Raw genomic sequence first — 14,458 nt, forward strand, 5'->3', positions numbered from 1 at the left:
TGTCTTTCAGGTAGACAAGTCACCAGGTAGATGCACGATGTCCGTATGGATCAGTCACCTTGTCCCCTGTGTTCATCCTTTTGCTGGATGAGAAATCCTTTAGAGAGCGAGTTACTTCTCTGTGTAGTACAAGAACAGGAACATGACATCAGTCTGAGTATGCTACATGGTTCTGACAGAAGTGTGACTGCAGCCACGGTACTTACTGAGACACTTCGGCAATGTGCTTGTGACGCAAAGCCACCCAGAGCTCATCGTCTTCATCCAGCAGCACCTCCTTTACTCGGTTCTCTCCTATGCCACTGGTCTCATACCTGTTACAGGGACAGGAGTATCATAGGTTCTGGATCTCAGTGGAGTATTTCAATTGTAAAAGCTTTAAGTCATTGTGAAACAAATCCCTTCAGTATTATGTATCCAAGGACTAGATTTATCAAAGCTTGGAGAGAGATACAGTACCAGCCAATGCGCTCCTAACTGCCATGTTACAGACTGTGTTTGAAAAATGACAGAAGCTGATTGGTTGGTACTTAACTCTCTCTAAGCTTTGCAAAATCTAGCCCTTAGGGGCCAATTGACTAAGCCTTGTAGAGAGATAACATGGAGAGAGATAAAGTACCAAGCAATCAGCTCCTAACTGCCATGGAGCAGGCTGTGTTTGAAAAATGGCAGGAGCTGGTTGGATGGTACTTTATCTCTCTCCACTTTATCTCTTTCCAAGGTTTAAAAAATAGACCCCTCTGTCTTCTGCAGAATACAACTGGGTGTGAGTATGCGGAGGTGCAGGAGAGAATGCCAGTATTTTAAAAGCGGAAATCGTTTACAAGGCGAAACAGCCAAGGTAAGTTCTGCACCTCCGGCAACTGGCACCCTATTACATGTACCCCAGCATATTAACTAGACAAAAATTGCCAACATGGAATTGGTATGAAAAGTTTGACAATCAAAGTGCCCACACTAAGAACTGGGACACTGAGGTCGAACCTGTAATGCCGCCCTGTTAATAATAGAATCTGAAGCATTTTACCAGTGTCGGCTTTACAACTTCAAACATCATAATAAAGCATCATGGGGCAAAACTAACAGCGAGAGGGATTCTTGTGTTTGTAAAATGACAGGAGCACCATTTATCATTCGTAATGAGTGATAACAAGAATATCACTCGCTGTTATATCTGCCCCCATGTTTGAAGTTGAAAACTGACACTGTTAAAATGTTTTATATAGTCAAACAAGGAAAGCTGTATGAAGCCTTGTAGATAGATAAAGTGGAGCAGTTGCCAAAGCAATCATCTTCTGTCATTTCAAATAGTGTGCTAGATTATATGAGTTATTTATATAGCGCACACATATTCCGCAGCACAGTACAGAGAATACTTGCCCATTCACATCAGTCCCTGCCCCAGTGGAGCTTACAATCTATATTCCCTGTCACATGTACACACAGACACATTCACGTTAGGGTTCATTTTTGTTGGGAGCTAATCAACCTACCAGTATATTTTTGGATTCTGGGATGAAACCGGAGTACACGGAGGAAACCCACACAAGTATGGGGAGAACATACAAACTCCACACAGTTAGGGTCATGGTGGTAATTGAACCCATGACCTCAGTGCTGTGAGGCAGTAACGCTAACCATTACACCGTCAGAGATAAGTGACAGTTAGAAGCAGGTTGGGTGCTTTGAGAAACTTCTCCACTTTATCTCTCTCCATGGCTTGATACATCCTTCCCTTAGTAAAGCATAGGGGGGAAATTAAATTAGCTGTGATAACTAACTGCAATCTGACTCTTGCAGACCGCCAAAAAATACAGTGAATAGCGGCAGATCACAGGTTTGCGCGCTCCCGCGATTCAACCTATACTATTGCAAATTCGTGAAAACGTGATTCTTTGATTATTCTTGCCGTCAAAACCAGAGACTAGACTAGACCGCACCGCCGTTGAGGGTGCTGCCATAACTTTCCTGGGCTGGTTTTCCATGCTCCTGAATGTATATGAGTAAATGACTCCCAAACAGCGGAAAACAGAAAAAAATGGTTGTTCAGACAAGTTGATTATTTCTGTTTGCTTTAACTAATTTGTCTGAACGTCCATTTTTGTCCGTTTTCCAGCTTTTCTGTGCATATGGTGGTCGATTGTCGTTTGCACCTCTATATTACCAAGTTTTCATTCCAACTAATTCGCTGGGTGTAAAGACAATCTGTAGGTGTGTGGCCAGCTTTAGACAACCACTTCATTTTACACTGTAAACTCAAATCACTGCAAAGTCTTTATAAAGAAGTTTTCTCCTGCTTCTAACTACATTTCCCCATGCAGCATGGGGGCTAATTCAGACCTGATTGCTAGGCTGCATTTTCGTACAGCGGGCAATCAGGTGTAAACTGCGCATGCGTATGCACGGCAAAGCGCAGGTGCGTCGCATGGGTACAAAGTGGATCGCTGCTCAGCGATGGGTTTGTGCAAAGGATCCGTTCGCACGGGCGTAGGAGATTGACAGGAAGAAGGCGTTTGCGGGTGTCAACTGAACGTTTTCAGGGAGTGGTTGGAAAAACGCAGGGAGGGTTCCTGACGTCAATTCTGGTAGGTTGAAGTGATCGCAGCAGCTGGGTAATCCTGGGCTACTTAGAGACTGCACAAAATCTGTTTGTACATCTCAGCTGCACACTTGCAAAGCAAAAATACACTCCCCTATGGACGGCGACTATGCAAACGCAGGACTGCAAAAAAAAACCCTAAGCTAGCGAACAGGTCTGAATTAGCCCCATAGTTAGGACTGGGCAATAGGGTGCCGGCCTTACTTGTAGACATCGTTCTCCACCGGCAGGAGGTCGTAACTCATAGCCTGGAAAGTAAGTTCGTGCAGAACTGGAGATGCAGGATCAAAGCCTCGATCTAAGATGATGAGCTGTGAGCGAGCCTTGTCCGGACCCTGACCAAGGAGAGAGGATCCAAACTCAAATGAGTGAACAATACAAATAGCTGCAACGTCATGGCATACAGGGCTCACTTACGACTTTGTATCCCATACAGTATTTTGCAGTGTTACATAGTACAAGTCAATTGCACAACCCACACAAACGTTCTCGTCTGTACAATTCCTCTCGTCATATTTTTCTAATAAAATGCTTTTTGCTACATAATTTTGTGCAAACATTTCCTTCGCTGAAAGCTTTCACCATAAGATATATAATAACACACCCTCCAATATACTTGAACAAGAAATTGGTACAATTTTGTAAAAGGGGCGTGGCCACGTAACGCTGCCATAGGAATCTATAGGACAAGGGAGACGCTAAAATCAGTACAAAGCCCCATTGGGCTGGTACAGACCATAAATAAACAGTACTGTACCGGCCATAAAGTTTGGAGGGTATGTAATAAAATACATTCTTTATGCATTATGTATTAGATGGCGCTGTCATTGGCACACAGATAATTATTAGCAAAGACAAGTAGAGAGCATGAAGTAAAATGTCATTTTACTTTGGTGGATGGAAATCTAAAACAAATTTGCATGGATAACATTATAAATGACTTGTCTGTGAAGACATGTACATAGAAATAATAAATACATGCGTCCCCTAATAACATATGTATCCAGCATGTTAATGTGATACAATGATTTAAATAGCCCTTAAGTTCCGCAAATAACAGACACTGTATTTAATGGAGAAATACAACCAATCAGAAATTTGCTCTGTATTAGTGTAACTTGATCAAATTAAGCTGAGGTGAGCCCCAACCATGGCTGCCAAGAGGAATTTAGGGCCCCGGTAGAGTGTTGGTGTATGTCTGTGCCACATGGGGGTGGGGCTATGTCTCTTTGGGGGTGTGGCTTCTACCTATGTACACATACAACTACGCAATGGTGTGTGTACTGTATATACTGTATATTGCTGTTGTATATACTCTGGGTATACTGTATATGGCTGTTGTACATACTATGGGTGTATATACTGCATATGACTGTTGTATATGGTTGTTGTATATACTCTGGGTGTACTGTATATACTGTATATGGGTATTGTACATACTATTACTATGGGTGTATATACTGCATATGACTGTGGTATATGGCTGCTGTATATACTCTGTACTGTATATACTGTATATGGCTGCTGTATATACTCTGGTGTACTGTATATACTGTTTATGGCTGCTGTATATACTCTGGTGTACTGTATATACTGTATATGGCTGCTGTATATACTCTGGTGTACTGTATATACTGTATATGGCTGCTGTATATACTCTGGTGTACTGTATATACTGTATATGGCTGCTGTATATACTCTGGTGTACTGTATATACTGTATATGGCTGCTGTATATACTCTGGTGTACTGTATATACTGTATATGGCTGCTGTATATACTCTGGTGTACTGTATATACTGTATATGGCTGCTATATATACTCTGGTGTACTGTATATACTGTATATGGCTGCTGTGTATACTCTGGTGTACTGTATATACTGTATATGGCTGCTGTATATGCTCTAGGTGAGTTACAGTGGGAACATACAGTAACCTTCTTTGTTGGCAGAACACATCAGTGGTATCAGGCATGTACTGTAGGAAACTGCATGAGCTAAAGAGGCTTTTACATCATATCACATAGTTACAGTTACAGACAGTTCTTAATGAAAGAATAATTAATCAGTACAATGTTTCTGCCAATGACTGTGCTTGTCCATGCCTCACCTCCCCCATAGTTGGATCATCGGCCTTGTACGCATCTAGCTTATCTTGGATCAGCTGTGCAAGCATTGCATTATCTTTGTAATCTCTGCGGAGACATACAGGGGGTGATTAATGCACTTATACAGTCTACTTACACAACAACATGCACCAAGCACACTGCACTAACCCTGAGGAGACAGAAACATAGAATGTGACGGCAGATAATTCATTCATATCCTGTGGGCACCACACACCTTTCATTCACTGTCATATTTGTAACGGGTGCAGTTGATACAGGTACACCTCCCTCCCTGCACCTATTGTATAGAACCACATTGTGGCCACTGGCACCATTTTCCCAGTGATGTCTTCAGAAGGTGTCACCGGAAACATGGTGCATGCCCAGTAGACTCTGGTACAGTCCCTTCCAAAGGAAAAGCCTATGATTGAGATTCTACATGGGCCCCCTCCTATGATGATACACTTCTCCTTCTGTTCTAACCTCCCAACTACACCTCCTTTCAACATAAACACCTGGCCCCTCTGTCCTATAAAAATGTCCCTCGTGTGGGTCGATAAATATACAAATAACAGTAATCCTGTACAATAGCCTATCTGCAATAACCATACCATCGATGGAATCCTTTCCAAAGTCAGAGTTGGACAGGGGAGTTGGAGAGGTCTGAGTGATCGGAGTGGGTTATTCATATTCCTCACCTGCTTTGGGGGCTACTGCTCTTCGACGTTTGCACACATTAAGACTGACTGGCATGTACAGTGTTTACAATTCTGAGTGCCTCCAGTGATTGGAAGTCCAAAGCGCGCAGCTGCCTGTATCTTGAGTCAGCCACATCCAAGCAACCACCCTGCCCCCAGCCTTCCTCCACACAGAGCAACCGTGAATACTATGAGCTACATTTGCAGAAGCCCCATCCTTGGTGCAAAAGGACTGCCTGAAAACAGACGTATCTCTACATAGTCTCACCTCTGAATAGCCCACACCTATGTCTACATACCTATGGGACGCCTATCTTCGTGCAGATGCCCTATTGCCACCCAGTAATGCCCATTCATTCATAGGTGACAAGTGACCAAGATCCCTACTGCTCAGTATCTCCCGGGACTGCTGTAAGTTGTGCATGCAGGTCCAGACGCATGCTATAAATCGTCAGATCCATCCGCATTTGGAATTGCATGTAACCTGACTTAAGCCTGTTATGTATCTCCTACTCTGACAAGCAATTAACATACCTGCCTTCTCATTCATCCAATACGTTATAGTATCCTACTCATACCCTGCATTGCTCACTCACCCGCGGTAGCGTACAGCCGGATACTCTTTTAAGGTGGCGCACAAAGTGGCTAGCTGCTCTGCAAGACGCTCCAGGATCGGGTTCTTCATCTGAGCCTTGTGAGGGCTGTAAAAGCTGTGGAAGGAGTCAGGGTAATCCAAGGAGAATACCTAGAATGGATGGAGGGTATACCAGGTTTAAAGGAGAAAACATCATGGCAGCTACACAAATTAAATGGAACACTATACTTTTAATATTAGGATAAGTGATGTTAATAGGTGTACAATCATCCACAGATAATACCAGTATGAAGACCAAGAACTGATGTCATCATTACAATGTATATAACCTGTATATTATAAAGAAGAATGTATCCATTAGTGTTAGAGTGATTAGACCAGCTCATTAAGCAGACTGCTGGGACAGGCTGTGGACAGGGGTTGAAGTATTAGACGTCACAGTAAAAGTACCTCTCAATGACTTCTAATATCCATGTTATACACTATACGGGGTACATTATCTTATACCAATAAAGGGACCTGGCACATGCCGGGTAACTGCAGTCTTCTCCTGCCCTGCCCCCCGCTCTGTCTCTATCTGCTGGTCCATCCCACCCCTCTCTGATGCTCTCTGGCCAGGTCTGTCCCAGAGTAGTAATGGCGGACTTGGTCATTACTTTTCAGAATGGGCTAAATAAATTCCTAATGGACAGGGTTATGGAGGGTAAATCATGTACTATAGTAATAAAATATTTAGAAAAACACAGAAAAAAACCCAACAAAGGAGTATTTTAGTTTGCGGCTAAACATTCACCACAGTTAAAGTTAGTCTTAAAAATATTACAGTGTAGGAGATCAGTAACAGGTTGAACTCAATGGACACATTGTGTTTTTTCACCCTCAGCAACTATGCTACTATCTCCCGGTGGGCCAGTGCTTACCTCGGCTCCCATTGTGCATGTATGTTGGAGACCGGATAGAATTATTATCTAGATATACAGGTTGAGTATCCCATATCCAAATATTCCGAAATACGGAATATTCCGAAATACGGACTTTTTTGAGTGAGATTGAGATAGTGAAACCTTTGTTTTCTGATGGCTCAATGTACACAAACTTTGTTTAATACACAAAGTCATTAAAAATATTGTATTAAATGACCTTCAGGCTGTGTGTATAAGGTGTATATGAAACATAAATGAATTGTGTGAATGTATACACACTTTGTTTAATGCACAAAGTTATAAAAAATATTGGCTAAAATGACCTTCAGGCTGTGTGTATAAGGTGTATATGTAACATAAATGCATTCTGTGCTTAGATTTAGGTCCCATCACCATGATATCTCATTATGGTATGCAATTATTCCAAAATACGGAAAAATCCCATATCCAAAATACCTCTGGTCCCAAGCATTTTGGATAAGGGAGACTCAACCTGTAGTATGATAATATGGAGGACTCTACATAGGGAAACAGTAGTATTTACCCCTTTCTTCCCCATGCTAGGGTCTTTGCACTCCTGGAAGTTGTCTCATGGCAGCTGTGACAGCCAAACGTGAAACTACCATTTACCATCCCACCCACTATAACATAGGCTTGGATATCATTGACCTCTAAGCCCATGTTATAGCATAGAAACTTACACTTGAGCACTAGTCAGTGTGATATGGAATTCCTTAACATGCACAGGGAAACATCCATTCAAAATATATCCCTGATAGCATAGGTCAGTTGTAACAGTTACATTCTCCTCAAAATGTATAGACAGTCCCACCTTTATGAAGCTAAAGACTCCCGAAATATATGAAATTGCCTCTTACAGATATAGGATTATTGCTGTGACCACTCACCTGTGACTCGTAGGGCAGAAAAGCAATGTTTATCTCAGTCAAAGTCTTGATGACTTTGGAAGCTCGTGATTTGACCAGCTCATTAAACAGACTGTCTGGACAAGCTGTGGAGAGAGGTTGATACTCAAAATTGAAATGATAGATGATAAAGAGAAGATGGAGGGAGAGGCACGTGACAGAGGAAGTGAAGGGACGGTGATAAAGACCAGTTGTGCACTATGGGAGCACTTACAGTCAGTAAAGAAGACGTGTGCTGCTTTGTACTTAGCGGAAGGAGGATCTTTGAAGTCATTGATGAGGGAGTGAACAGACTGCAAGAGAAAGAAGGAGTGTAAGAGAGAGACAGGGGGAAAGAGTTGCGAGGAGAGCATGGCCATAAAAGAGACAATGTCAGAGATTGTGCATGAGTGACGCACCAAGAGGTAAATCTAGAAATATTCACTATAGAGGGAAACAATGAATTCCCTAACTTTTAAGTCATTCTATTGAAGATCATTGTCCACATGGTAGAATGAGGCCCAGGTTGCTTTCCACTGACTCTGCAGGCCTAATTTTTCTGTGTTGCACCAATGTTGCACATCTGCAGTGTTGGACTTGGGCATGATGGGTCCTCCAGAGAATGCAGTGGTAGGGGACCAAATTAAAAGGTATAGCCAGCCACCAGAGGGAGGTATGGCCAGTCACAACAGAGGGACATGGCCAACCATAGAGAGGACATGCAAAGAATAGTGCCCCTTTGTAAAGGAGGGACCCTGGATGTGTCCGGGTCACTCATTTTGATTGACTGGAGTACTAATCTTGGTGTAATTTCCATAGAAACAAACCAAGCACCTAAATTCATCCATGATCCTGCTCCACCAAGATGCAGACCCTACAGGAGGGGGTGGGGCCCTCAAACAGTGGAGCCCACCAGGGATTTCCCCTGTATGCCAGTGAGCCAGTCCAACCCTTGCTCCATATCTCAATATGTCCACATCTCATACAATAAATAATAATAAATGTGTTCTGCCAGTAATCAAAAATGATTATACACGTTTTATGTTGGCAGACATACATAATAAAAGGAGTGTTATGATCATGAAAGGTTTGACAGAATCACTGAACCATAAGCAGTAGCAGGTGAAAGAATAAAGATTTGATTAGAAAGTTGACAGGAATCAAAATTCAATACAATAAAACTGACATCCTCTGTAACCCATAGCAACCGACCAAGAGTTTTTCTTTGGTGAAATGAAAGCCAAACTAGTAAAAACAAATGTTTTTAAATAACTTAACTATAAGCAAATATTGGTGCTAGGAACACAAAACGAGATCCCACACAGAAACTTTATTTTAATATGCTATTTAGAGAACTGACATATATACATAGAGATAACATCTCTGGTTGGTATTGCTCGCAAAGAGTCAACTGTACAGTACTGCAAGAAAAGAGAAGAAGAAGAAGACTCTTTTGCTGGGGCACTCTAAATGTAAATATGTGTGTTTATTAAAACATAATTTTTTAATAAGGCTTTTCTTAAAATATGGGGGGTCAGTCAAGTGCGGTTGGATTTGCTATCACTGCTGTTTCCTTAAGAGTAGCAGTGATAGCACTGTATGGGGGTCATTCCGAGTTGATCGCTCGCTAGCAACTTTTTGCAGCGCTGTGATCAGGTTAAAACTCGGCAGAACTGCGCATGTGTATGTACCGCAATGCGCAGGCGCGTCGTACGGGTACAAAGAGGATCGGTGTTGGGCGATGGATTTAACGAAGAATCCATTCGCACAGCCGATTGCAAGGTGACTGACAGAAAGAGAGCATTTATGGGTGTCAACTGACCATTTTCAGGGAGTGTTTGGAAAAATGCAGGCGTGTCCAAGCGTTTGCAGGGCGGGTGTCTGGCGTCAATTCCGGGACCAAAAAGTCTGAAGTGATCGCAGCGGCTGAGTAAGTCCAGAGCTACTCAGAAACTGCAACACAACATTTTGTGCCATCGGCTGCAAAAGTGTTCGCTAACTTGCAAAGCGAAAATACACTCCCCCATAGGCGGGGACTATCTGATCGCAGCCCAGCAAAAAGTTGCTAGCGAGTGATCAACTCAGAATGACCCCCTATGTTTGGTGATGCAGCAGGAGGTGTCTATTACAAGCAGACACCTCCTGCTGCAGTAGTGATATAAGCTACGTCCTAACATTGTCTCTCTCTACCACCATCAGGTGGCTTGTAGCACCCATGGTGCCGTTCACATAACTCCGTTCTTCCAAATGGAGCCCACCCTCTGCTCGCCCACGAAACAGCATCAGACTGTCATTCAATGACTGTCTGGCGCCAGCCTGCATCCTATGCCGCAGAACCTGTCTGCACACAGTACCGAAAATCTGTACTTTTCAACAATGGATGCACCTGAATGATCCCCATTGTGTCTCAAACGCTCATATATCTTCTAGGTGGGAGATTCCTGATCACAAATTGCGTCAAACAGCAATACAGGCTTATGGATAAGATCAAAATCTCCTTAATTAGCTCGATTGATATAGTAACGTACCAATTGGTATTAGTTCATGAGCTGGTAGTGCATTCAGTGCATTGACCTCATATTGCTTCAACCAGCTAGCAGTACTGTACTAGACAATTTATAATAGATGCAGTCTCATAAGACACCCCATGTGGTACAATTCACGTTGTGACACCCACAAGTGGTTTTGATAACGTTTGCTAAATGCGCTGTATGGATTTTCTCTACTTCATGTTGAGTTAATATTACTATTATGTTGCAGTCTTTGTACCTTTTCTGAGGGTGTGATTAAATACACCGCCTCCAGGCTGGGAAGTGGCTCTCTCCGTTTATTAATGTCTTCAACAACTGGGAAAGACAATTATCAATTACAACAAACCGCTTGCACCATAACACTGTTCAAACAATCGCTAAGCCGCCTAGTAACAGCTGTTTTACATAAAAGACCTTCTGATAACATTCTCAGATACAGTTCCAAACCTTGGCTCACCTTAGCGAAATCAGCCATATTGAGTGTAAGCTATTGTTCTAGGTTTTATTAGTCATGTTCCGCAGAAAAAGGACAAACAATGCAGTCTCTTTCAACAGAGAATATGGAAAAATCCCCAGCCATGACAAAACTGTATGCATTTGTGAATGTTATTAGTGGCTTTTTCAAAAAAAGAAACAAAAATATTTGAATTTGGGTTTAGTTTTAAATAAAAACTGTCAACTTTTTAAAAATAAATAAATTATTCACTGCTTTATGTAAGCATTTCCCCATCCGTCACTCACTTGTAATCCCTTCAGTCATGATATCCGTCATCTTGCAGCATGACGACAACATACGTGTGCTGAGCTGATCTACCACTAGGACCTGCAGGAACACGTGACAAAATCAAACAAAAAGACAAAAAGAATATCCACAGCTATAGAAAAACAAACAAACAAACAAAAACGGTAAAGAAAGCGGTATGGAACATTGAAGAAGCTTTTACAGGGCTATTTGATAAGCATGTTTAGAGTTTCCACAGTCCGCTCATTGGGGAACCTTACCTTTGATGGCCTCCTTTCTACACTCTGTTGTCCCTTCAATCCACCAGACTGGGCACCTTGGGCTTGACCAGAAAGGATTATGGGAGGGCTATATCCCGCCTCCTCACAATCCCGGCAGTTGGCATTATAATCCCCGGGATCCTGGCGTCGGTATGGTGACCGGTGGAATCCCAAGCACCGGTCACCCATACCCAACCCCCCAAAAGGTTTCCTTTTGCTACACTAAAAGCCTTTAGCAAAGTTTAGTTTTACTTTGCTTTTACTATACCTTGACACCAGCTAAATTCTACACTCCCCGTGAGTGCAGCGTTCTCACTGACGTGGAGCCCTCATCTACTTTTATTGGGGCTGCTCTAAAGGGAAGATTGATCAAATCTCAGAGAGAGATAAAGTGGAGAAGTCACTCTAAAAAACTGATCAGATTCTCTCATTTATCTAGCACAGCCTGTAGCATGACAGCTGTAAGCTGATTGGATGGTACGGGCAACTTCTACACTCATCTCTCTCCGAGATTTGATGAGTCGCCCCCTAAGATATAGGTCTGGTGGTAATATTACTTCCCAGTGATTTCAGATTCCAAGTGTCGGGTCTTCTTAGACAATCTATTAACGGTAAAGCTCGGACCACTTTCCTATACACAACCCTATGCGCTGCAACAAAGCTACCTGCCTGGCACTCACTATTATCACCATTAATGTCTAGGGACGAGAAGCATGACGCATCGCAATGTGGATGCAATGCATCCCACCACTCCTCGCCACGGAGGCGGTGCTGGGAGAGATCTGATAGGATCCCTCTCAGGGGGCAATGCAATAGAACGTAGGCTTCTATAGGGTAAAGCCATGTAATGATGGCATTCCACACTGTATGCACAGTCTTCAATCAGTTTGGCAGCACTATGTTAGGTGCATGAAAGGGGGGCATCACAACAGACAGAAAACAGAGAGGGTAGGGGGGGGGGGGGCGTATCGCATCCCAGAGCTGCATTTTCGGAAGTTTGGCTGCATTTTTAGCGTTGATGCATCCCACCCTAGATCAGTACTATGTCACACCTGACTAGTGCAGATATGAAGCATCACTTCCTATAGATGGGTAGTACAGATGGTGTAATGGTTAGCATTACTGCTTCACAGCACTCAGGTCATGGGTTCAATTCCCACCATGGCCCTAATTCTGCGGAGTTTGTATGTTCTCCACGTACTTGCGTGGGTTTCCTCCGGGTACTCCGGTTTCCTCCCACAATCCAAAAATATACTGGTAGGTTAATTGGCTTCCAACAAAAATTAACCCTAGCATGGATATTTCTGTGTGTACATGTGATAGGGACTATAGATTGTAAGCTCCACTGGGGCAGGGACTGATGTGAATGGGCAAATATTCTCTGTAAAGCGCTGCGGAATATGTGTGCGCTATATTAATAACTGGTAGTAATAACAGATACCCTGACATTTTGTGGATTATTAAAATGGTGTACTCGTTGACGATGCTATTTTCCGGTGGTTTATACTTACTAGAACTTTTTTTTACTTCAAAATATGTTGTTGTTTTTTTCTGTTGAATGTGTTTTGCTGAAATGTTTAACATGGTATCATTTCATTTCAGTCCTGATAGCCACGTTTCTGGTCACTTTTCAGATTGAGATGTTTGGTGTATTCTTGAAAGCATAGGACATAGCAAAGTTGTGTGTCTTTTTGCAGTTTCGCCAGAGGCGGATTTAGGGGTGAGGGCGCCCTTAATTACAACAGTAACGGCTGCCACCTGCCTGCCTAATTTTATTATTTTTATTGATTGGTTCTAAGTCCTCATTTGATGATAGCCAATTTAACAGAATAATAAAGAAAAAGCCACTTTGATTTTTTTGTATTTTAATTATGTATACATATTTACTAAGTAGGACAGCTTACAGGGGCAGTGTGTGCATGTCCTACCCATTTACACTCCATTGAAGACGGCATAAGGTACAGTACAGTGGAAATATTTTGCAGTTACTGGTACATTTTGGGCTGACAACACATGCATATAAGTGCTGCCCTCACACACAGAGCCGGCCCTAGGTATAGGCAAACTAGGCAATTGCCTAGGGCATCTGGTATGCCTAGGGGCACAAGCAGCTTCTGCTGATTAAAATGATATGCGGCATGCCTATATTCTGTGTGTACCATTTCGTATGCAGATACAGCCAGTCGCACACAGTATATAGGCATGCCACATATCATTTTAATCAGCATAAGCTGCTTGTGCACCCTAGCCACATAGCAATGCAAATACGATGCATTTTCATAAAAAATAGGCATCCGACATTAGCAGAACTGCCAGTTGACTCACGCCAGGAACTATATGTGTCATTATGTGTATAAGGGCATTAATAATGTGTAACATATGTGTAAGGGGCATTATGTGTGTCATTATGTGTAGAAGGGCACTAATAATGTGCGGCATATGTGTAAGGGACATTATGTGTGTCATTATGTTTATAAGGGCATTAACAATGTGCGGCATATGTGTAAGGGAAATTATGTGTATAAGGGCATTAATAAAGGTTGGCATAATGTGTAAGGTGCATTATGTTTATAAGGACATTAATAATGGGTGTCATATGTGTAAGGGGCATTACTGTGTGATATTGTGTATAAATGCATTACCAATGTGTGGCATTATGTGCATAAGGTGCTCTACTGTGTGGCGTAACGTATAGAAAGGGCACTACTGTGTGGTCTAATGTGAATAAAGAACAATATGGGGTGGTGTAATGTGAATAAGGAGCTATATGGTGTGGTGTAATGAGAATAAAGAGCAATATGGTGTGGTGTAATGTGAATAAGGAACAATTTAGTATGATGTTATGTGAATGAGGGGCACTACTGTGAGGAGTAACGTATATAAGGTAAAGTGGTACTACTGTGTGATGTAATGTGAATAAGGGACACTATCGCATGATAAATTGTGAATAAAGTTGCACTACTGTGAGGCATAATTTGAATTGGGGGTACTATTGTGTGGCCATGCCCCTTGCCAGAAAAAACACATACCTTTTTGGGCTGTGCACCGAATGTGCACACTGTTCTTATTTAAATTACAGGGGGTAGGTAGGGAAAAAA

General features: G+C 42.4%; 1 protein-coding gene across 3 annotated transcripts in view; it reads right to left on the bottom strand.

Annotated features, from left to right (window-relative positions):
* The window catches only part of STXBP1 (syntaxin binding protein 1), a 71,446-nt gene that overhangs the window by 28,869 nt on the left and 28,119 nt on the right, over nucleotides 1–14,458 (bottom strand). For all 3 annotated transcript variants that reach the window (XM_063936425.1, XM_063936424.1, XM_063936423.1), the window contains exons 3-11: nucleotides 11,100–11,181; nucleotides 10,597–10,673; nucleotides 8,063–8,141; nucleotides 7,831–7,934; nucleotides 6,001–6,149; nucleotides 4,709–4,793; nucleotides 2,804–2,934; nucleotides 207–314; nucleotides 59–119 (exon numbers count right to left, since the gene is read on the bottom strand). In XM_063936425.1, the coding sequence (XP_063792495.1) occupies nucleotides 59–119; nucleotides 207–314; nucleotides 2,804–2,934; nucleotides 4,709–4,793; nucleotides 6,001–6,149; nucleotides 7,831–7,934; nucleotides 8,063–8,141; nucleotides 10,597–10,673; nucleotides 11,100–11,181 (876 nt within the window). The remainder of the gene's footprint in view (nucleotides 1–58; nucleotides 120–206; nucleotides 315–2,803; nucleotides 2,935–4,708; nucleotides 4,794–6,000; nucleotides 6,150–7,830; nucleotides 7,935–8,062; nucleotides 8,142–10,596; nucleotides 10,674–11,099; nucleotides 11,182–14,458) is intronic.

Source organism: Pseudophryne corroboree, chromosome 8 (genome assembly GCF_028390025.1).
Source record: "Pseudophryne corroboree isolate aPseCor3 chromosome 8, aPseCor3.hap2, whole genome shotgun sequence".
In the NCBI taxonomy this organism is placed as follows: domain Eukaryota; kingdom Metazoa; phylum Chordata; class Amphibia; order Anura; family Myobatrachidae; genus Pseudophryne; species Pseudophryne corroboree.